This window comes from Eutrigla gurnardus (assembly GCF_963514095.1).
Source record: "Eutrigla gurnardus genome assembly, chromosome: 8".
NCBI classification, from domain to species: Eukaryota; Metazoa; Chordata; class Actinopteri; order Perciformes; family Triglidae; genus Eutrigla; species Eutrigla gurnardus.
Window position 1 is genome coordinate 10,649,856 of NC_139922.1, and position 24,304 is coordinate 10,674,159.

The 24,304-nt window shown below is 45.0% G+C and overlaps 1 protein-coding gene across 1 annotated transcript in view; it reads right to left on the bottom strand.

Moving 5' to 3' along the window:
* prex1 (phosphatidylinositol-3,4,5-trisphosphate-dependent Rac exchange factor 1) overlaps positions 1–24,304 on the bottom strand; it is a 69,742-nt gene that overhangs the window by 38,578 nt on the left and 6,860 nt on the right. The window contains exons 2-9 of the mRNA XM_084015225.1: positions 14,732–14,797; positions 14,418–14,540; positions 9,311–9,415; positions 6,779–6,880; positions 6,449–6,610; positions 3,181–3,314; positions 2,798–2,913; positions 1,101–1,250 (exon numbers count right to left, since the gene is read on the bottom strand). Coding sequence (XP_083871351.1) covers positions 1,101–1,250; positions 2,798–2,913; positions 3,181–3,314; positions 6,449–6,610; positions 6,779–6,880; positions 9,311–9,415; positions 14,418–14,540; positions 14,732–14,797 — 958 coding nt within the window. The remainder of the gene's footprint in view (positions 1–1,100; positions 1,251–2,797; positions 2,914–3,180; positions 3,315–6,448; positions 6,611–6,778; positions 6,881–9,310; positions 9,416–14,417; positions 14,541–14,731; positions 14,798–24,304) is intronic.

Consider the following 24,304-nt stretch of genomic DNA (forward strand, 5'->3'; position numbering starts at 1 on the left):
TGGTTAAAGCCTTTCACACTGTCTAACGCACACAACATAACAAAGACAGATGGCCAGGGCCGAACAGGTGGCAACACATTTTAAGGCAAAAGAAGGAAGTCCGATGGAGCAACAAGAATATCAGCTTGCATTGCTAATCCCAAATCAGTGGATGTGGTGCTGGCTAGGGTTTAGTTTTAGGAATCGGTGAATGAAGTGGGTTTTTTGTGGGGGGGTGAGACGAAACACACTCTTGATTTTCTGCACACTAAAGCGAATTCCACATGTGTTTTCATTACATGGCTGCAAAACAAACAGCTGAAATAGATACAAATCTGTGTTCAATTCTAGAAAAGACACATTTTAATGTGAGTAAAAATAGATCCAGATGAATTAAAGTGCATGAGCTTCATTTTCTTTGACAAGCAAAGCTTTTTCTATTTCAAGCATTTGACCAAGACACTGTTTTTAGCACATTTGTTGTTTGTGAATGAGACATCTGACTCATGGCTTTGATTCGTCAAATCCCTCTGCTGCACTGAGTTTTGTAAAAGTGAAGACGAGATTTGCTGTAGCAGCCTCTGCTTATAGCACAGGTCAGCCAGGCGACCTGCAGACGTCATGTCACACGAGTCTCTGTTTACCAAACAAAGGCGGGCATCTTGTTCAAGGTGGGATGTGACCGTAGGAAACAAACACTGCATCCAGGTCAGAAGCACATCCACTGCTGTTCTGGCGTCCCAGCTGAGGGAGCCCTGATCGCTGGTGGATCTAAGGTGACACCAACATGTAGGGCAGATAGAGTGGAGTGGAGCTGGAGGCACTTGGATATACTCAGTCAGCAGTTTATTAGATACACATGGGTACAATGATTTCATCCAACGCTCTAGTGAGAAACTGTAAGTATGAAATAAATAAGTTAATTGCTCACACCTGTTAGTCCCCTTGTTAAACGTGGTCAGCAGTGCCGTGTCTTTCTAAGCAAAGATCGCAAAATCAACTGCATTTTTCCATGAGGGGAAACTCTCGTATTAAATAAAATATCATTTCTGGTTGCGGGCTTTCAGTCCCATAAACCGGTAAGTACCATAAATTGCCTTTTAAAAAAAAGTTTTACTCACATTCTCGCTGCTCCCGTTCCCTCAAGATGGCGTCCAGCCACTTCTGCTTGTCCTCTGCATTTTTGGCCATGCAGACAAACCACTTGTTTTTGGCAGTGTTGTGGATCTTCCAGCCGTTAGTCACCGTGTAGTTGTTGCTGTGATAGTCCGCTGCAAGGCAGAGATTCAGAGGGTCATCGTAAATAACAAAAATGTTTTATTGTTTTATTAACCTTTATTTATCAAGGTAAAATCTCATTGAGACCCAGGGTCTCATTTACAAGAGAGTTGTTCCAAAAAATAAAAATACTTAATTATAGAGTGACGTGAGCTATATTTTATTCCCCATTAGATCAGGTTGGCATGGCCTTCAAGGTTACACTTAAACGAATCATCTCATTAAAACATTTTTTTTTCTAGCTTGTTTTTCTTTCTCATATTTTCTTTAAGCGTTTCCTTTTGAGAAAATGTTACAAAAAAACACATTCACTCCGTCACCACTGACCTTAGTGGTAAGTTAATAAAGTAATGAGTGTAATCAAACCAATTAACTTCACAGTTGCCTCTAAATGGGATTTACTACTCGAGCAATGATTTACAAGCCAATTAAAAAGATAACCACGATGCACCAGGAGAGCAGACCATCTTTCCACTGACTCAACACAATCTCTCCGCGCACCCCTTTCTAATTTTATCATCCATTTAGCTGCAGGTGAGCAGCTACTGAATAATGAATGGCCACTGGTAATGGGGTGCATTAGTCTCACGCTCTAAGGTCATATAAATAGATGTGATACTTCAGGCCCTCCAGGGAGCAGCTCCTGCTGATCTGGGAGAGCAGGGACACACACTACGCCGTCGAGTCTCTTTTTAGCCACTGGGGTGGAAAAGATGGATTGTAGTAACATTTCATGTAAGTACATGCTGGGGTCTGGTAAGGAGGCGTTTATCAAGGCAGAGAGGTGCACGAGTCGGTGTAAGGGAGGATATTTTGAATGCGTACAAAAGTGAACAGCTGCTACTTGAGGCAACTTCCTCATCGGTGGTGTGATGATTATCTGTGTTCTGGACGTTCACACATGTGTGTTTTTCTTTGTGGTTTCCCCTAAATGTGACAGCCGACATGCAGGGGGGGGAATGGTGAACTTGCAAAAATATTCCGCCACAGAAGATGAAAAAAAAAAGAGGTAAGATGCGAGAGAGAGAGAGAGAGAGGAAGGCAAAGTGTTTCTACCGAGCCGAGCGCAACAACCTCGCATCAAACCACAATAGGAACATAAGCTGGTTGAGAGCGTATGACAACAGGCCAGCTTATCTCCGGTGCAACATCTCAACCCGAGGCGAGAGCACATCGAGATTATCACTTCTGCACTTCTAACTCTAGCTGGATAGCTGACATCAGAAAGGTGCTACATGAGGTTTGCCAGCTACATCCTGTTTGAAACTAGGTGCAAGTACGATACTCCACCCAAACTGTCAACAAGTACCTGATTCATATCCAGCCATCCGCTTCTACACAGCGGTGTTATCAACTAAACTGTGAAATTAAAAACCAGCACTGTAGGCAAATTCAAAGAGGTAATTATTGCTGTAAATGCACAACGCCACTTTGCGATATTACCTGGGATGTCAATGGTAACAAATGGATGCATCAGATATACTTTAATGCTCGGGGAAAAGCTGCATGAATGGACGTAAGACTGCAGGGAAAAACAAACCTGTTCCATCTTCCACATTTTCCACCTCCATCACTTCAGTGTTGATCCGGCCTCTGAACACATACTGGGGCCCGTTGATAGACTTAGTCCTTTTGGTGGACTTCTTTCCAGAGACCCTACAGAATGGGACAACACTGTGGTTACAACTCGGCAGCGAAAAGCATCCGTTGATGAATGTGCGTGTGTTACAGACACACGCACATTCATTCTGACACATGTAGTTGTTTCTTTGCTTGCACAAACAGGAATGTGCACATTTGCTCCAATTTTCCATGTCTGGCTTCTTCCCCAGTAGTCAATCAAATAAATACTTTGAAAGCTTTCTTGTTCCTTCTCCTTTAACACGCGGTTGTGGAGGCCGCTGTATGGTTTGCATCTCTCACCTGGACTTCCTCTTACAGTAAACCAAAAGGTTGTCAAACAGGAAGAAGACACGTTCCTGGATGTTGCCGGCCGAGATTTTGAGGAGATTTCCATGAAGCAGCAACTCCGTGCAGATATCCGTCAGGTTGGTTCCCTGAAGAGAACATACAATTGGAAAGGAGATTAGCTACTGACATTATTATAAGATGTAGCATGGAAAGTCTGATCTCAGTCTAAACAGGGAGGCTGCAAAGAAAACACTCGTCTCCAGCAAAACATCACATTCACATCCTCAGCAAAACAATATGAAATTCAACTTTAATGTTATAAACACACCCGTCCCCCCCTCCGCCTTCCATTCACGCCCAATGCAACAATATAACAATAACTGCACGCTGTCGTCTGCCAGGACAAACGTAGCATTCCTCAGCTGGATGTTGGATGCATATATGAGCTGGAGAGCTTCCCCACATTACTGCACTTTATTCTCTCCAGGGATGTAAACACTTATACATGCAAGCTACAGATGCATGCATCCACACACACACACACACACACACACACACACACACACACACACACACACACACACACACACACACACACACACACACACACACACACACACACACACACACACACACACACACACACACACACACACACACAGTTAACCACCTTTACAGGGTGTGATTCTTTAAAAGCCGTTTCTCGCTATCAAACACACCCCGTCTCTTTAAGAAGCAGTATGACGCAAACCACAAAAACTGTTGTTTAAAAGTCAATGCAACCGCATGCAAGAGCTGAAGGTGTCTTTGTGTTTCCTTTCTCATTTTGAACATAGTTCAGAAAATCAGAAAAATGATTTATGATCCATTCAGTCTTTGTTAATGAGGCCGTTGACGTGTGGAACTGCTTAGAAAAATGCCTTGTTGATTGACCACAGCATGGTGCCTAGTTCACCTTTTCACAAAGTGGCTGAACTTCAGGAGCAATTACTGACATTATTTAGGCATCGTTAGTTTTACAAAATCCTTTTCAGTGTTTTGACATTTCCGCTTTCACGGACACACACGAGCAACCAAGCACCCACTTCTTCCTTCCAGATTTGTGAACGAGAGATGAAACAACTTCCTACAATCAAAAATTCAAACTGCTGAGGACATTTTAAAGGATTTCATTTGACGTGAATAACCTCCTAGAGTCCATGAGCAGGAGAAGCTTCTATCGAGAGAGGGCGAGTAAAACAGAAAAATAGAGAGACAAAGAAGACATCTCATTACTCATTGTTAGACGGATCATTCCTCTCCAAATCATCTGGAACTAAACACACCCATGTGAGACCCCCCCCCCCCACACACACACACACGCTATACATCAGACCTGGACTTCACTGTTGTCTTTGATCTCTCTGACATGAGTCCACCAAGACCTTTGAGACCCCGACCCCCCCCCCCCCCCACCACCCCCCCCCCTGCCAGCCACACCCACCCTCAAGCAACCATAATTGATTCCCACGAGTATATATTGTATGATGGATGTTCATTGCTGCAGAGTTGGCCGAGAGAAAAATGATTCTCTGGAAGGTGTGTGCCGACGTCTCGGGGAGGGTTTCGTGTTTCAGACGATCGATTCAACCTTCGTGGTAACCGTTTTCAACCTGAGTCGGGGGGTCGGGCTGTATGAGAATTCAGACACCATGCTTGTACCCATGTGTGTCTTTGTCTTTGGGCATTTGTCATTTCTGTTTACAGACGCTTTCCTGCTTTTATAATGATGAAAGAATACAGGTATGGGAACACACACAGATGGTGAGTGTGTGTGTGTGTGTGTGTGTGTGTGTGTGTGTGTGTGTGTGTGCACAGTGAGGTATCTGAGCAGCGGTAATGCATCTGGGCCTGATTTGGCTCTACTGGCGGCCTCCTCCATTAGAGCTGGAGGTGATTAGCCTGGAGAGTGGCTGCAGAGAGAAAGAAGAGCGAGACTAATGCTGTAAGGCTGAAGGCTCTGTGGGGGGGGGGGGGGGGGGGGGGGGGGGGGTGAAGTGCTGAATGTGACTTACAGCGATGCTACTTGCTGTTAGGACTGCTTCTAACAATCATTTACATTATTCATCATCACTTCCAACTAAACTATTCATTGTTTTTTATGGATAAAATGACAGAAAATGGTGGAAAAACACCAATCACGTGTTTCCAGAGAGCCTAAACTGATTGCTTCAAATTCATCGTTTTATTATCAGTCCTAACACTCAAAGATATTTCAGATTAAATGTAATTCATTATAAAACAAAGTTTTGAATATTTGATAGTTTTGCTTAAAATTAAGAAATGATAAAACAGTAGTAGTGGAGTTACAGAGCATACCTAAACAACTAATAAAAAATTATAATAATCAAAGACACAGAAGGGGAAGGAAATACAGTTGTAATCAATCGTAACATTTTCTCTCTATCATCTGTTTGGTTTTGGATTATGTTTGAGACATAACATAAAATAGATTATTCATCACGATAGGGAACAGAGAATACTCTGTATGGTCTTTTACTGTACATAAACCCAACATAAATAACCAATTATCAGGGTCAAAATGTGACATTTTTCTTCGGCGAAGGGAAAAGGGGGTCCGTTTTGGCAAGCAGATAGTGGGCTGTCCCAGTGGGGCCCACTCTCTCGTTCTATCCTTGAATTTTCTCCCTCTGCCCCCTTCCAAAGGTCCCCTCATATAACCCTTCCAGTGCATGAGAGACTGCAGTTCTGCCTGCTAGGTCTCCTCTGATTGGGCACTCTGCCTGTTGGCATCCCCCTTGGCACCCTGTGTGGGCAGATTGTCCCTTTGGTGCCTGCTAAGACAAGGCCTCTGTTGTGGTGGGTGAGGGAGGCATGAAATACACACTGGACCCTTCCCGGCTCCCAAGCCCCGTCCGTGGCCCCTGTGCTCACAGCAGTGAATTGGCTGTAATGGTGATTAACTCTTAAGATAGATGGTGCTGGTTGAGGTCTTCCTAAAATAAGCTTGGCTGTGTTCGTCACAGTTATGTTACAGGACTTTCACTTCTTCCTTTTACAGAAACCTTGAATCATAATTGTGCTGTTCGAAGAAAACCACCTTCCTCTCCTTTCAATTTACACCCTCTGAATGCCACAGACATTTTGTCCCCGTTTTCCAGCACTCAAGCGAACAACAGCTATTTCCTCTTTAATTGACCTCCATCTTGCCTCCTTGACACACGAGTCTCTCTCCATGACGACTGTCTGACCCTTTTGTCGCTCCCCTTGTCGCTCTCACCTCCCAGCCCTCGATGTGGGACTGCAGCTGTTCAAGAGCCTCCAGTTTCTCCATCTGCCTCTTGGTCTCGTTGATGTTGGAGCACACGGCCTTCATGGCCTGCAGAGCCTCTTCCACCGCTGGGTAGTCGGCGTGCTTCTTAGGGGTCCGCTTCAGCAGCTCCTGGATGATGGAAAACCAAAACAATATTCTCTCAGTCTTAGAGGGGCATTAAGTTGACTGTGACCTTTAGTAACACGTCTTCTACGCAGACAGAAAAGAAGATGTCTGAGCAGACTGTGATGTGTCAAACAACGCTGGTGTTAGTAGATGATAGCGGTTGTACTGTACCTTCAGCAGCAGAGGGTACTTGCAGATCCTCTGGATGGGGGTGAGAAGGTAGCCCTCCAGGGGGATATCTGTGCTTTTCTTGCCTCCGAGGAGCATACAGTGCTGAAGAAGAAATACAAACAAATCCTTTTATACACCAGTGGTCACACTTATGTGTTATTTGGATTAAGTGTTAGCCTTTTCTTTAGCGTTACGTCCTGTCAAGCCCATGTGTCACTTAACCAGTGGAATTAATTCAAACTAATTCAATATTTCCTCATTAGGTCTTGTTCTTTCAAAGTGCATCTGAGTCTCTTTTCATTTCTACACACTCTATTTTTTTTTATAAATGCTTATAAACCAGCAGCAGCAATCTATTTTAGTGCATCTGCAGCTGTTTTCATGGCTGTCTCGTTTTTTCCAGCAATAAACAGACTCTAATTGACTATTGTTGTCATTTCCATTCAGTCACAATCGGTTGCACCGGCAGCAGATCTCTAACAGGTCCAGGTGCAGGTGCAGAAGAATAACCAGCCTCTGTTTGTCTGGGAGCAAAGACTTAGGCGTGGTTACATTATCCATACCTAGTGCCAATAACACTGTATTCCTTTCAGCCACACACTGATGGATACAGGTGTATTTGTACATTTGGAGAGTACTGAATTTTCTTTTGTTTAATTTGTTTGTTTTTGTCTTTATTTGGATCACTTAAAGCAACACTCTGTAGATTAAAACAAAACAGACTTCATTTTAAGATGACTTATTAATACATACTATGTCTGTAAATATACGGTATTCCTTCTACAGTGCCGCTTAAAGAAGAAACGCTCCAAACCCAAGGAAAGGATCACTGAGAAGCCTCTAAAATTGGTTCTCATTCCCCGGAAGATTCGGTCTGTAAGAAATTGTCCCCCAGAACCAGTTGAAAGGGAGGCTTTTCTTCTGAAGTGGGGGGTTACAGTTACAGTCATGGTTTCTCTACGCCTTGTATTTTGTAAGAAACGCTGCCTGTCAGTATGCTATGAGCTCATGGGATGGGATGAAAGATCAAAAGCAGCCAAGCAGATAAACCACTTGAGTGTTCTCCAGTGGAAGAGAAGGCTGGAGATCATATGGCAATTCCTCTCCACTCCGTGCAGAACAGCAGAGAATGGTTGGGGGGGTTGATGGGAAAATGAGCACACAAAAAATGATCGCGAAGTGCAGAACTTCTGGGATTCCACAGATTCCTAATGTCCTAATGCGTTTCTCTTCCTTTCCATCTGAATCGTCCCAGACTTCCTTTTCTTCTTCCCTCTTATCTCCTGCTTGAAGCAGGATTCCCTCTGCTCTTCACTCTGACCTCCTTTTGCTTTCGCTTCACTTCCCTCTTCTCTTCCGACGCAATTAGCGCTTCGTTTCTACATACGACTTCAGAAGCGCTCTTCGTCGTGTGATTCAATTAACATAAAAATGGTTTAATCCAGAGAGAGAGAAAAATCAGCTGGAATTAAAAGTCCCTGACGGCTATACACATTACACGCTCATTAATTGCTATGACAACGATTCGCTATGGCCACCACCACTTCAAGAACTGTAACTTGAAATCTGTGTCCTCTGTTATTCTAGAGCAGAATCACAGATTTTCATTGCCAACTTCTTAAATGTGTTTTTCTAAATTGCCGTGATTTAATCAGCCCTGTTTCTGTTTTGCTCGTGGTTGCTACTCAAAGCACACGCACTAGTCAAATATCTGAGATAACACTAAGCAGGGCTGACAACTGTTTTCGTACATAACCAGATGTTGTGCAGTGATTTTATTTCGGGATCATCGATGTCACCCAAGACTCAACCAATTAACCACCGCATGACTGGGCCAGGAGAAGGGAAAAGCCAAAGCACACAGCAACGCTCTGATCCCACTGTTTCCAGTCTCGTGGGTCAGAATAATGCCATGGAAGCAAACCATCAGGCAGCGACAAACGCAGGGGCCTCACAACTCTCGGCCAATCCCAAACAGGCCGCCAACACTCCACAGCTGGCTGGCCCAGAATCTGCAGATGATTTCATTGGTTCGGCCCCCACTCTCTAAGGCCCCTGTCGACATTCTAAGTTCATTGTCCAGGGCCCCGAAGGTTTGGGTATCAAAACACAGAAACAGCTGGCAGCGGAAACACTACAAGAGCGGCACAGCGGTGACCTTGGTGGTGGTTGCATCCTGTGCAGGCAGGAAGAACCCTCTGACCTTGTTGAGGTTTATGCCCTTTATTCAAGTGTTAACATGGAAGTGGAGGTGACATGATGGAAGGAAGAAATGAGGTTGGATTGATGACAGAAAAACAATAAGCAAGAAAGAGATGTGGGGCAAAGGACGACGCTGGTGAAGACAAATCGGACCACCGCTACAGGGAAGGAAACATGAGGTTCATGTGGCGTGGGATAACGTGGAGGTTTCTAAATCAGAATTACGAGGAAAGTGAAAGTGAGAAGAGGAAGGACGTCGGCATGATGAGAGGAGACATATTGGCATGATGAGAGGGGCAGCGATGGGAGGGGGGAGCCGTGGCGACTTACCAGCAGGAAGGTCCTGATGTTGGGGATTTTGTTGAGCTCCATGAGAAGTCGCAGAGCCTTCTCGTGGTTGCTGCAGTACTCGCCGTACACCGAGAAACTCTTCCTCTGCAAACCGGGAGAGAAAACACACATCAGAAGTGAACAGCTGGGACATATTCTACTGGCTAGTTGGCAGCCTGGAGGGGAATCCACGGAGACAACTGACAGGAGGAAGATTCACAGAGAAACAAAGTCTAATGAGATTCAGTTGTACTCTCGCAAGGAAAGTGTAGTGATAACTGCACTTAGTCGGCTGCCATTGCTTATCAACAATGATTAGACAAAACCACTGAAAGAATACAGACTCTCTTTTTGAAGCGTTATGCAGTAGTTAATTCACATTTATCACACTTCTCTTTTTCAATGAAGTCCACATCATTGAGTGGTGAAAAAAAGGGAAAAAAAGGATGCCAACACACCCGCTTCCTTTTTCCGAGGCGATAGCATCGCACCGCGCGACGAGACAAAACAACCCGAGCACTAATACAGAAGCTTTTGTCGACTTGCCATCGGGTTTTCTTTACAAACGTGTAACGTGACACCCGGGCCAGTGAATACACTGTCGCTTGAAAAGCGGTTCAATCATGCAGGCATACTGTAGACAACAATGTGTGTACCTGAAGCTTATTGAGGCCCATTGTGTATTTTTAACTATGCTACAGTAATTGGGATGTGAAACCATGTGTGTGATGGAGCGAAAACGCTTAAGGTCCACAAACCCAAACTGTCATCCGCAGCAGCCGAGTACGTGAAATCTAAAACGGCCGGTGCTCGGACGCCGCTTTCAACTGCTGCTGCCCGAAGGCAGGGCATTTAAAGCTGGCTTGGCTGCTAATGTTACAAAAGGAATAATCAAGATTCAGTTATTGAGACCAATCAGAGTGTTACCAAGCAAGCATCCTGCACAGGCACGGATGTGCATCACACACGTCACTGCTGAGTGTGTGTGTGTGTGTGTGTGTGTGTGTGTGTGTGTGTGTGTGTGTGTGTGTGTGTTTTACATGCTAACAGCAGTGGTGACAGAGGCAGCCAAACAAAGCTAACAGCTCTTTTTATAGGACTCTGCTCGGTCTCATTCACTCGACCAGCAGAGGCTGAAACTCCTCTGTCGATGTGTAACACAAGTGAGCAGCACAATATAAACAGTGGGCAGTTTCTTTTTTTTTTTTTAACCACAGGGGCAGGCAGGAACCCAAACACACCCAAAGCCACGTTTGGCAGGGGAATCCAGTCCAAAGCACCACTGGGAGCAACAGCTGGGCCGGCATATGGCGTGAAAATTTTGTCAGCTAATCTACTACTTTATTTAATTAAAAGGTCTGTTAAATCTTGTGTTTGCTAGAGATGTGCTCATACGTTTCTTGAAAATAAGTCATTTAGTTTGAAAAAAACATTTTTCAACTTTATAGAGCAGTTGAATATAAATTGCAACCACTTTGTGGGGTTAAAACATGGATAAAACCACAGCGAGGCCCTATAAAGTTTTACTCTGGGGAGGCTACGCAACTAGAAAAAACATTCCAATAATACTATTCATGAAACCAGTAAACAGAATAGATCTCCTGCCTGTCGGCTGTCCCTAATTACTTAACCAGGAGGGGATAGCGACCGCTACAGTGAACATGCCCAGACTGTGAAATCCAGCAGCAAACTACATGACAGCGTCCCAGAGCGACTTGTTGACGTGTGTCGTACCTGAATTAATCTTTTCCAAGCTATAGCAAAAGAGAACAACACAAATATAATATAGCACATCCCACAAAAGGAATATGTGAGCGGGGTGAATATTTAGGGACATGTAAATGTAGCTACTGCATATCAGTTTACACCGACACTCCTGGGTATGGTGGCACTTCAAATAACCATTTCAGCTCTCAGTCACAATCTGCAATTGATCCCTTCTGCTCCCGAAAACAGCACGCTGCTGTGTTCACGACCAACCGCTCCCAGGTATTTCCTTTTCTCAGGTGACAACAACTACACAGTCAGTTCAGGCACAATTAAATGTCTCACCGGGGCCGACATGTGAACCACAGAGGCAATTTTAAGCATCAATACTACTCTGGAAGTGTGAAAGACACCGGTTGTGCCCAGAATAGCTGAAAGACGTGGGTTGTCCCTTTTGATAAACATAAGTCTTTATTTGAATTCTTCGTCGTTGGAATGTTATTCCGGATGGGAGATGAGAGGGCAGTATCACACACACACACACACACACACACACACACACACACACACACACACACACACACACACACACACACACACACACACACACACACACACACACACACACACACACACACACACACACACACACACACACACACACACACACAGAGGAATCACATTGGGTCAAGGCATAATGGGCGTAGTTCAGAGAGCGCATAATGACACGACTGTTGCGTCTTGCACGGCGCTCCTCGTGTATACACTCCCAGAAATAGAGCAAATATTGATGTCTCTGATTTCTCCTCTAACGAGAGTCACTTTTTCATCTTTGCAGGGTTCGAATAATCTCACGCATGCCGTGACATTGAAACGGGGGCTTGGAATGTGTGTGTGTGTGTGTGTGTGTGTGTGTGTTTGGTCAATGGAAACACTTAATTAGAAAAATGTTGTTTGGGTTAAAATGTCCTATATTCATTGAGAGTGATAAAGACACTTCTGTATGCTGCTTAACACAAGTTAGTGTGCAAAACGTATCATTCTGGTTATTTGAACCCCTTTGGTGTTTGATGGAAAGCACTGAATTTAATTGCTACTTAAATGTGCTGTATAAATAAACTTTCTTTGCCTTCAGAATAGAAGACTGGTACACTTTCCTTTTTTCTTTAAACATCTGCAGCCTCCCAAGCCGTCTTGACAACATCTGACTTTGAATAGCAATGAATCTTCCCATTTCTCTTCCCTAACTGTGAGTGGCAGACAGTCTAGTGGAACAATGCGGGAGGTTAATCAAATCCCAGTCATGGTGTTGACCTCTGGTCGAGGTCAAGGGCTATGGCTGGAGGGCGCCAGACGGGGGCAAGCGATTGGCTGAGACGTGTCAACTCAGTGCTGAAGGAGACAAAGGTCATGGGATGCAGAGGGGAGTGTAATGGATATGCAGAGCAACACTCCCCCCCCCATTTACCATTTATAAGCAGTGTCACCACTACACCATAACTGCTCACAGGAGGCGTTTTACTTTTGGATTAATTCATTTACACACTTTAATAAAGCGATGACTAGATTACAGGGTGCTATAAACTACATGTTTGTATTTTAGAAATAGGGGGACGTGAGAGAGTGAGAGGATCATTACTGATCTCACATCTATAGAGGAAAGATGCAGCTGAAACTAGCAGCCTGTTGGCGTAGCTTAGCATAAGGACTCTCAGCTCTCAGCATGTTGTTGTAACATGTATTAACAAATGACATTATTTTTTATCTGTACATAAGTTGCCGTGTAAAGACATCAGGTTGTGGTTTTATGACGGTTACGTGGTGGTCTCATTTAGCCACGTACATCATTCTGTAAAAGTTATAATAATAACAATAATAATTCCTTTAATACCTTTTGGACAACAATGGAGACACTTGATAGAATATATGTTGTTGTTTTTAGTTTTATTTGTTGACAATAAGGAAAATAAAGATAGTCTTCTAAGGTTTTTCAAAAAGTTGAGGATTTTCTGCTTTAATTTTTTTATATTATTGTAAATTATGTGCATAAACATTTCATGTATTATCGTTTTTACACGGTAGAATTTAAATATAGTTTCAGTTTTTTGTGTATATGTGAGATCGCAACCAGTTCAACAGAACTGCGTGCCGAAATACTATTTAAAGTCACGATATCAATACTATGTGTGACATAAGTGACATGTATTGAGTTTTGCTGTATTGCTATTACTCATAATCACACCTGAAACGGATATCCAATATCAGTCAGGATTTCCTGTCACGGCGCTGATGCAGACCTGAAGTTAACGTAGATATTTCCCCTTAACGAGTTCAGTTAGGAACCAAAGCACCTGCAGCTTTCCTATTACCAGCCAGCCTGACCTCTATATCTCCCAGTTGGACCACGGAGTGATGGAAAAAAAAGGTCGGGCTTCTTTAATCAATTCTCTGCCCTGACACTCGGCCCGTCTGCTTGACCAGAACGTGTGACGAGCCAATTCAACGGCTATCCACAGATGTGATTAAACCTCATTCGTGCTACAGGCAGGCGTGGATGATTCTGGTGTGCTTCATTAGACCCTAACCCTAATATTAGATTGAACCTGGGTGAAAGAGCAGCGGGAAGAAACTCGTGGGTTGATTGGTCTTTCAACGATGAGATTTCTCCTCCTTCCCTGAGAAACTCCTTCTCATGGTGCCCTGCAACTCTGACCAGGAGGCTGACGGAGCAAACAGATGGTGGAATACCTCACCGAGGCCTTCTGTGCCTCAGTGGAAGTGAATTGAAGATGGTTTATCAGAGAGAGAGAGAGAAGGAGAAGGAGAGAGAGAGAGAGAGAGAGAGAGAGAGAGAGAGAGAGAGAGAGAGAGAGAGAGAGAGAGAGAGAGGAGCTTGCGACTGAGTGCTACCAGCAGAAGCATTGTCCCCTCGCTGAGTGACACACCATCTCTTCCTCCCCGCCGGACACAGACCCTTCTTTGTTTGGTCCCCGGGGCCAAACGAGTTCAAACAGAGGGGAGCGGAGGAGGGGGCTGCAGAGCGGAGAGGAGGAATCTTTGGACGGAGGGGCAAAGAAGGAGATGGCAGAGACAGAGACTGATGAAGAGAGACTCTTTTGCCTGACAGGATGCAGGCCTGTTTGGAAAGGAGGGAAGGCAAAGGGAGAGATGTAGTCTGGGGGGGGGGGGGGGGGGCGAGAGAATCGAGGGGTATATTTCACAGGAGGCTTCGCACGCTTTCCCTGCATCTGTGGTTACAAGTCGCCCATGAAAGAGTTTGTGTGTATGCGTGTCGTTGCACGGCGGTGGACTTCATGCATGCATGTGGCCCCACATGCGTACTTTCATGTGCGTGTCTGCTGTTTTTTAATGTGCGTCTTTGTTTGTGTCGTGTACTTACGAACTGCAGGAACACGTGCCCAAGTGCATGCTGGGGATGGGGATCGGGCTGCAGACCGCCCTCCACTGCAGACAACACCTCTTTGTGCAACTCCAGGATGTCCTCAATATTGGAAAACAGAATCTATAAACCAAGGGAGGGGATACAGAGGAAGGAAGAGATAAAGAGGCAAGGAAGGACGCAAGGAAGTGACCAACAGATGGACGGACATGTGGGGAAAGAAGGCAGATTCATGAATAAATGCTTGATTTGAGATTCATAAACAATCAGACTAGTAGGCTTGGTCTTTTGTATTATTCAGAAGCCGCTCATACCTTGACATGTTCGGGTGAGAGACACTGTTGGTCGTCTGCAGTTTGTCGGATTCTGTGCAAAAAAGCCTGAGGAGGAAACAGAAAGAAATCAGGTTAAAGAATGAGGGTTTATTGGTGATAAAGCAGGAATCTGAGGCATTTACCTATACGAGAAGCACAGTGAGCTATGAGTCTGATACGCTTTTATCAACATGATAACAGGAGATGGCCTTGTTTTAATCTTTTTATCTGATTTTCATCTCGTGTGCACACGGCATGGCCTCCAAGTGGAAGTCCAGCTTCCCTCTCCTGATTCTCTCTTTTTTTAATGAGCGGGTACTCGCTCATTGCTGACAGGAAACGGATACATACATACACATTACAGGTCCTGTCACATCAGCAGGCATGAAAACAGGCCAGCCTTTCAGCAGCGCAGTCACGTGCACGCTCACATACTTCACGGACAATCGCCTTTCATGGTGCTTAACAAAGACCTGTCACAGTTGTTTTACTATCCCCGAGGTACCGCACATTGTTCCACCATATGACAAGGTGCGTTTTCCTTTCACCGGCGTGTGACACTTGAAGCTCCCTGTATGGATCCTCTGTAGTGGAAGCTAACGCACCCGAGCTCTCAGCTGCAACACGGCAACGGTAACTGCTTCACTGCCTCTGCACACGGCACTTCACCGGAGACGGGCGTAATAGGCTTGTGTCAAGTTGAGCTCTGCTTGTGTGCGCAGTTTTGTGTGTGTGTGTGTGTGTGTGTGTTTGTGTGTGTGTGTGTCTGCCAATTGGAATCCTGACTCAAGAAAAAAAAAAGAAGGATGACGAGAGGGGAAGTGAATCTGCAAACAGTTTCTTTTATTCTCTCTTCCCCAATTCTCCGTCTACCAGCCTGCATCTGACAGGCTTAACCTGCCTGTCTGTCTGTCTGACCGTCTCATCTCCAGACACAAAAACTGTCTTGAAAAAGGGACAGAAGAGATACCACCGAGTAAAATCTCTCTCTCTCTCTCTCTCTGCCTCAAGTCTGAAAAGTGATAGCGTGCCACATGGATGCGGGCGGTACAAAATAAAGTAATTGATGATGATTGTGCAGCGTTTCTAAAATGTAAGCGATACTGGAGAATACTGCCGCTGCTCTAAAGCTTTCAGCTGATTCACACCTGCCACATGAAAGTAACGTCGATGGAACTGGAACAGTGATCTAAGCTGCCTGAACTATCGTGTTTCATTTGTTAGCGCTTTGTTGTAGATAATCTGCCTCAACTCCAGCACGGCGACAGTAAATTGAATGTGTGGAGCTCACGACGTTGAAAACAACAACATCGCCATCGCCACAGACGATGTCTGGTAATTGAGAGGCCTGAGTGATGTTGTATCGTAGTAGAATCGAGGAGGAATATAAAGGTATTCACATATTAACCCTCTCAGTCTGTTCCTGTTAAATCAATTAATTATGGAATCAAAGACAGAAAGTTTCCCAAATTAGATCATCAATAGACAACATCTGATCAAAGAATGAAGGGATTCTTGATTCTTCCTTTTGATGCTACGTTTGTTGTCTGTTTGACCGGAGATTCAATTATCAGTCCAAATATAATTCAATTGGAAAAGGAATTGTCCCCAAAATTATGACAAGAAAATATGTTTGGGTCTGGAACATTTGCATGCTCTTTTCTGTTGCACACAACATCAGCCGATTACATGTTTTACTTACAGTAAGTCACTCGCCTATAATGAAAGACACTTGTAATCACACATTTGCTCTAAAGATAGACGCCAGCCAACCAAGCAGCAGGCAGCAATCATATCATTTCCTCTGGGACCGAACACTCGGGGAGGACTGTCTCCGGTTTTCTCCCCCCCTTCTTTACTGGCTTTTGCGTAGGTTGCACCAAAATAGAAAGTAAAAGGTCCTCAGCAATAAGCTGCGACCTCGTTAATTAAGAGCAGTATTAAAGGGAAGCAGTAGTTGTTGTGTTCTCGACTGGTTTTGGGAGGGAGCTGATTGTGCTTGAGGCGTATACTAATTAAATCTCCCATATGGCAACTTGTACCATGTCCACGCTGGAGGAGTCAGTCATTTGAGAGATTGCTCGCTGGCAGAGAGGAAACAAGGCTTCTCCTCAGTCGCTCTCAGATGGAGGCGGGAGCAAAGGACGAAAACAGGAAAAAAAAAAGCTTGTAGAGACGTGAGTGAAAACGAATGCATCCTTTGGAGACATTACGAATTGACATCTAGCATCCAGGCAGGACTCGCTCTTGAAACAAAAATGTGCCACACAGATGTGGTGACAGGGAAGGTGGAGGGAAGGAGCAACAAAGAGATCCTTTCAGTCCAGGTCTCGCTCCAACATGGCCATTCTCACCCCCGGCTTGTATTGGCTGTCTTCATTGTTCCATCACAAAGCACACCGGTTTGTTTGGAGAGAAAACGGGAAGCTTCTCTCTTCTCCAATAGAGTCACAGGAGACAACGGCACGGAGCATAAAGTGGGCATGCACACCGAGCGTGTCAGAGTTTACTCAACTTTGGGTTTCTACGGTCTGGAACTGTAATATTTGGAGAGCGTGATCAGAATCAACAACAGGAAATGGCCCCGAAAGAAGGCATTATGGGTATAATTGGAAAGATGTTGACATGTGATGGACAGCGGCTCATTGTGTTTGGAAAGCCAAGTATCATAATTGGTCAAACTTCAGTCCGGACTCATTATCATATTTGACTATTTCTTGAGTAATGACGACCTGTGAGAGGAGCGCGCTGCCAAGAGAACCTTCAAGTCAGTCAGAAGTAACAGAGACGGGAATCTAATCCGCTGTCTAAATCTGTAACTCGGCAACGCGCCAGGTTAGCAATTCTCACAGACAAGCGACTCCACGTGACGTTTGTTACGTCCAGATTGGCCTTACAATTTCACACGGAACGAAATGCAAAAAGATACAAAACGGAGTCAATATTTCCGTTTCTCTGAGTTTGGAAAACACAAAAAGAAGCAGATGTGTCTGTGCCCTCAGATAACCCGCAGCATTCTACAAGTCATGCATCATTTGCATGGAGAGGACAATACCTCAGAGCATTACACACACACACACACACACACACACACACACACACACACACACACACACACACACACACACACACACACACACACACACACACACACACACACACACACACACACACACACACACACACACACACACACACACACACACACACACACACACACACACACACACACACACACACACACACGAATATTAAAGAGAGCCATCCTTTCCATAGTGCACGTCGAAGCCAGTTGTTATTGGAAAGACAAACACAGTCGCCATGACGAACGCTGTAACTCTCCTCTGCCCGCTGGACACGGCCGCTGAGCTCATTATTACTTCATCAACATGCTGAGAGGCGGCGGGCGGACGCGGCTGACGGTCCTCGTTTACTTTCAAATCTCCGTCTCAGGTGAGCCGTCCGCCTCTTTGCTGACATCAGCGCATCGTCACCAGCGAGCCCAGGATGTCTAATCATGTTAAGTGGAGGATCCCACCATATTTACATGAACATATAGACCACAGGTCTCCTTGGTTGAATGTGTACACTGTAGATAAGATAAAGTAGATAATAATAATAATAATAAGATGTCTGCTTACTGTTTGATACCTAAAAAAAAGGGACGACATCAATCAATGTGTTCATAATAGTTGGTCAGATGGGACACAAATTCATCTTTTGATCCCCTTGGAGTCATGATAATGAGACCTCGCTCTGTGGCTGCACAGAGGGGCCTCAGCTGCTGCACGGAGCCACAGGGGTGATGGGCTGTGAGGGGAAACAGCTCAGGATGTAATCCCACGGGACACGACTAACATTACTAACACAACCGTGATGGAGAGTCTTGACAGGCTGCAAAGTAGCTGCTACTGTAGGATACTCAGAATTATGACACGAACATTTCAGGAAAGCCCGACAGAAAGGAAGTCCTACTAAAACCATCAAATTAGCATATTACAAAAGGCCAAATATAACGCATCAGTCTAATTCATAAAATAGATTGTGTTGCTTTGAATACATTGTTCATGTTGTCACTTTGTGCATTTAAAAGTTGCATCATAATGTAAAGTGTTGTATTCTTGACCAATATTTCAATAATCAATCATAATAAATTCTTAGATTCAGGAGAGAATTCACTTATTTCACTTTGGCGTCTCCAACATATTTTTTATTTTTCCACAGAACCAATCGACAGGTAAAGTGTCCATTCGTGTTATTCTTGTTGTTGATGAGGAACCAAAAACATTTTGACATTTCCACAGTCGGATCGGTGTATTTTCCACACTGAACAAAATCATTGGCCTGCACTCCGTCACTCCTCTCCTTAGCAGTCAGACCTTTAATATCCTGCAGTTGTGCAAGCGTTGCAGCACTGGAACACTGTCTGGATTTTCATCAAGTTCTTTCTCAATAATTGTTCTACAATATTTCCTGCTTAGTCACGCTAAAATGTCCATACAAGCAATTCAGATCCATTCATGACGCAAATACCTGCAGCAGCAGCCCATTATGAAATCCTGGCAGTGATGATGGACTTCCTGCTCTTTAAATGTATTGGCTTGGTCACTTCTTCACCTTTGTATAACACATTTAAAAGGCTGACTGACTTGTGTGTGGCCTGGGTTTTTTATAACATGTTAGCTTTTTGTTAGTATTTTCACAGCCCCACACCCCTTCCTCTCTCCTCATTTAAAAGTGCACAAGGGTGTTTTCACACGCAGCAGGAGTTTTTTTTCTGGACTTCACCCTGTTTGACCCCAAGAGTCCGGTAAGTGTGAAACCTCCGGCCGAGGTCAGAAAAGCATTCTTGGGTCCAGGACGAATGTGAACGCGAGCCATAGAGCGGACCGCTACCGCCGATATAGGAAGGCGAGGGAGGCACTTGAACATGCAGAGTGTAGGAGCCCGGGATCAAACCGCCGCTCTTACTAGCGGACGACCCGCTCTAGCTCCTGAACCACGGCAGCTGTGAGCCATGTCACACGCCTTGGTGCACATGGTGCAATATGACAGGTTCCCGTATGTGTTACAGAAGTAGCACGTTAGATGCAGAAGTAACATCGACTTGTCACGGACGCCCGGTGCACCATCTATCCACGCGGCCAAAGGAACTGCCATGCGAAAGGTGCGAGAGCAGCACAGCACGCGTTACAGCTGACAAATGGGCCGCACGCCCAACGGGCTCGTGAGCAGGTCGAAGGGAGGTTGGCGGATCCGGCCAAGCTGAGTCACGGCAATTTTATTGCAGCATCTTATGTGCGAGGAAAAGTGAAGACAAAAAAAAACCCAAACTGCAACAGAAGAAGTGCGCATGCAAGTCTCTGTCAGTGTGTGTGTGTGTGTGTGTGTGTGTGTGTGTGTGTGTGTGTGTGTGTGTGTGTGTTTGTGTCACGCAAACAGGAAGTGAAGACAGAGCAATTGCACTGAACAAAAGCCAACACTTTCTTAAGTCATCCAAATCACTGACAAGTTCAGTTTCTTTTCCAGCAGACTGACGGTGGTTGAACTCAGCGGGGGGAAGGAAAATAAACAATCTGCTCTAGAATGAAGTAGCGCCTCTCCACACAAAAGCAGCAGATGTTGTTTCGGAAAAGGAAGTGTGGCTTTTGTGCAAAAGGAAGTATATGACATGTTTGACTGACTCTAGCTGAGTTCTAAGTAAAGTCTGACAGTTTTGTGTTGGCAGGCAACCAACAAGCAAACAAATCACAATGTGCTCTATATACTTGAAAAGATTTAAATTATGGACTTTGCCCTTAACTTTGTGACGCAGCGGCCGCACTGTACTGAGAACGTCTATGTTTAAAGGCAGCGACCGTGACAAGATGACGGTAATGCTATGGATTCAAAGGAACGGACAGAAATGCAGCGCCACCGTTTTGATAATGTACACATGCAATGGCCACCCATCATACGTGGCAGGCAAAAAAAAAAAAACAACAACATCCACCATCACCTGGCACTCCAGGCTGCGTGAGCACTCGTCTTGTGTCATGTGACTAAATGTTGGGGTTTATCAGAGCGAAGAGGGGCCAGACAGGAAGGTGTGAGGATACAGATGGACCATATGCTGGTGTGGGATCAGTGTTCGCTCCACTGGGCAGTGAGTAAGAGGCCTGCTGCCTTCACGTCTGCCTCGTCTGCTTCGGGACGGAGCTTCCTACCTGGAACCGACTATGTAACATGACCCAATGAAAGATCACAAAAATACGAGCCAACGGAAAGTTCACTGAGCTTGTCAAATGTGACAAATATTCACAACTAAAAAATGATTTCTTAACACAAGACAGATGATCCTTTTAATTTCTATGTTTACATTCAGCAAAGGTTATCCATATTACACCATTTTGATTCCTGATCCTGATAGTCATAAAAACTCTTAAAATGGCACTTAAACACACTGGAATCACTTGTGTGATCCATTGCACCATTTATAGAGCAGATTCTTATTGAATTAGTGTGGGCCAAACTAAAGTACATCAGTGCTTTGATTTTTAAATATCATCTTCTTTGGAAGTATTCTTCTTTCATTCTAGCAGCTTCTCCATAATGACCCTTAAGCTGGTGTTAATGGGGACAAACTGGGCCACTTCTCCGACTGCCCCCGGCTACATCAGCATTCAGCAACAACACTGGGCCATCTCACCCAATTCAGATATCCCACAAGAGACCCCGTATATCAAGCAAAAGCTCTAACACTTGTCAGGGTTTTTTTTCCCAGCAGGCCCTGAGAGCCCCTTTTCAATTCGCCGTGGTTCCCACACCTACTCAAACAAGCCTGAACCAGAATCACAGATCCACAGATTCAGGACTCTTCTATTCCAGTTCTCAGGTCACCAGCCTCAAACTCTCTACGCCTCCTTGTCCATGAGAAAACAACAACATACGGGAAAAACAAGGCATCCATTAAGGCTCTCTCTTTTTGGGGAGAGGATTGGGGGCGGCCAGCGACAAAAGGGGGACAGGGCAGTTTTGGAGAGGGGATGGGGGCCGTTTTGGGGTCGACATGGCATGAAATTGAATAAATAAACGAAGAAATCCCCTCTTTGTGGCCTGTGTGCAGCGGAGCCAGAGAATGGCCCGTGGCGTGGCCACAATGAGGGACCCCAGCAAACCTTAGCAGACTACTTTCTCTCTGAAGCCGTAATTCTCTCCCCGACCCTCCGAAAAACTCCCTCGGCTCCTCTTCACCCGCCAACCAGTCCCTCGCCCTCTTCCAAGAGAAACCCTTTTTGGCGGAGCCAATCGCCAAAACACAAAGTCCTCTTTGAGTCTCGTCCAGCTTTCTTTTTTTTTTCTCCTCTCTGCTCTCACTTCCGCTTTGAAGGCCTTTAAACTTCGGGGCTCTTTGAGTAGCTCACATGGGCGGAAACTCAAACACTACGGGGGGATGACACAGTGTCTCGACCACAGAGGACAGACAGCACCGGACCGGAGACTTCCTGTTCAAGACTGCCTGCTCATCTGGCCCTCGTCGGCAAGTCGGCGTAGAGGATGCAAACCTGAGGAGGGGCATTTTCACCGTCTCATTTAGTTACACGCTACTGTGGCTGCACGTAATTACTGTTATAAATATCCTTCATGATGGTTTTTTTCAGCTTGTTAGGCAGCTGCTCTCAATTCTGTCACTCATCAGACATCTATGAGAACAAAAGCACACGACACTCGCTCACACGCTCCTCTCGTAAATGGCGGGGTAAATAGCTTGTGATGCTTTCGCGTGATGGAAGACACGTCTAAATATATACGATTCCCCGTTTGTACAATGAATGTTAACAGCCTGCTAATTGGACATCTGCTTCGACCTGTGAATCTGTCAACACGGTCTAACTTTATATTTGACATAAACCTAATTTCATCTCTACCAGACACTCAGCGCAGGTTTTCTCTTTTTCTCAGCGTCTTTCCTGTTAAGGGGCGACATGTGGCGATCAGGATGATAACATCATGGAGCAGATTGCAGAGGCCATCTGGACGTTTGGACGGGAGTTGTGTGGTGCTGACAGACGTCGGGCATCACTGGATCTGGTGTGTGGTGAGCGTGGTGTCGAGTGAGCCATCAGAGACATGTGCAGCTCCCGACAGAGAGAGAAAAAGATGCAGCCCAGCTGATCGTTACAGCTACTGTCAGGTAGCGGTTTCCTACATTTTCCATAATACCTGTTTCAGAGTTTTCTTTCATATAATCAAACCAAACTAAGGATGCCACACCTGGCCTTCAGCTGGGCAGACATAAACAGTGTCGTGGGCACCGGCTGGGACGGCAAATTACCGTCCCAAAGCACACAAGAGTGGTCATTTGGCAAAGAGAACGCCCACTAGATCGGACTCAAACTGTGTTTTCAAACCCGATAGAGAAAAGCATGTAATGGGCAGACAGACAGCAGCTAGATAAAGCCCTCTGTCTGGAAATGTCTCTGAAAACACTGATGCAACTGACCTACATTACATCTCAACTTCTCCTTTCGGCGACCAATAAGGCGACGGATACTTGTGTTAAGTTTCCACTCCTGAAAGTGATGCTTCTAGGATGTTATGCTTCCCCATAGTGAGCATAATACAGCAACAGAATGTGGTATTTCAGTTGCGTTATTGAATCACATGTGGTCATATGATAACGACTACAGTCCTGGTAAACGTTACAACAAAGGCTCTATTCACTCACAAGTTGTTTATTTTTCGGTGGCATATCTATCCTTAAGTTTTAAGGGGCATGTCATTTATAGCAAAAAGAAGATAATCTGTTAAAACCAGATGTGGTAATTCATCACGTCAAACATGTACTACCACTTCCTAAAAGGTTTCCTGTCAGCACGTGAGAACGAAATCATCGCATTGACAGCTAAAGCATGTATGACTCAAGCTTTAAATGTTCCATGTTCGTTGGCAAAAGACATCATCGCACTGAGGAAATGCCAAAATAAAAGCCCTTCGGCAACCAGGCCCCAAGAATTTGTCAGCAGCTGTCGCAAACAGTTATAACAACAAAGTCGGCGGGCTCTTTAACTCGCGGGGTTAAATAACACAAACAGGGAAAAAATCCCCCCTAATTGGTAAAGTGAAATCCAGCTAATGTTTAGCAAAAGTGACCGTCGTGGCAAGCTTGTTTCCAACTCTGTTCATAGTTGTGAGAATTTAGCTGGAAATATTCATCATTCATCACATTCATTCCCACCACCTTCACATTAAGACATGAAGAGTAGACCTGAGCCAGCAGACTCAAGTAATGGATGACAGAGACGAGCATGAAGGAAGACATCTCCCACCCGTGCACATGCCATACATAAGGAAGATACTCCAGTCCAGCTGGCTTCACGCTGCATAACTGGACGGCAATTTTATTCAAGCGGCAACCTCCGGTGCTGAGAAATGAAGTGGGAGTTGGAAGAAAATGCAGTTCTTAAAATGGTCACTTGAGGCATGCTCCAAGAGCGAGTCAATCCCCATAGAAACCCCATGTTTAAAGAAGAAATATACAACGGTTTGGGTCTCATTTCCCTGTTCGTAGAAGCTGTATGGGATGTGAGGTTT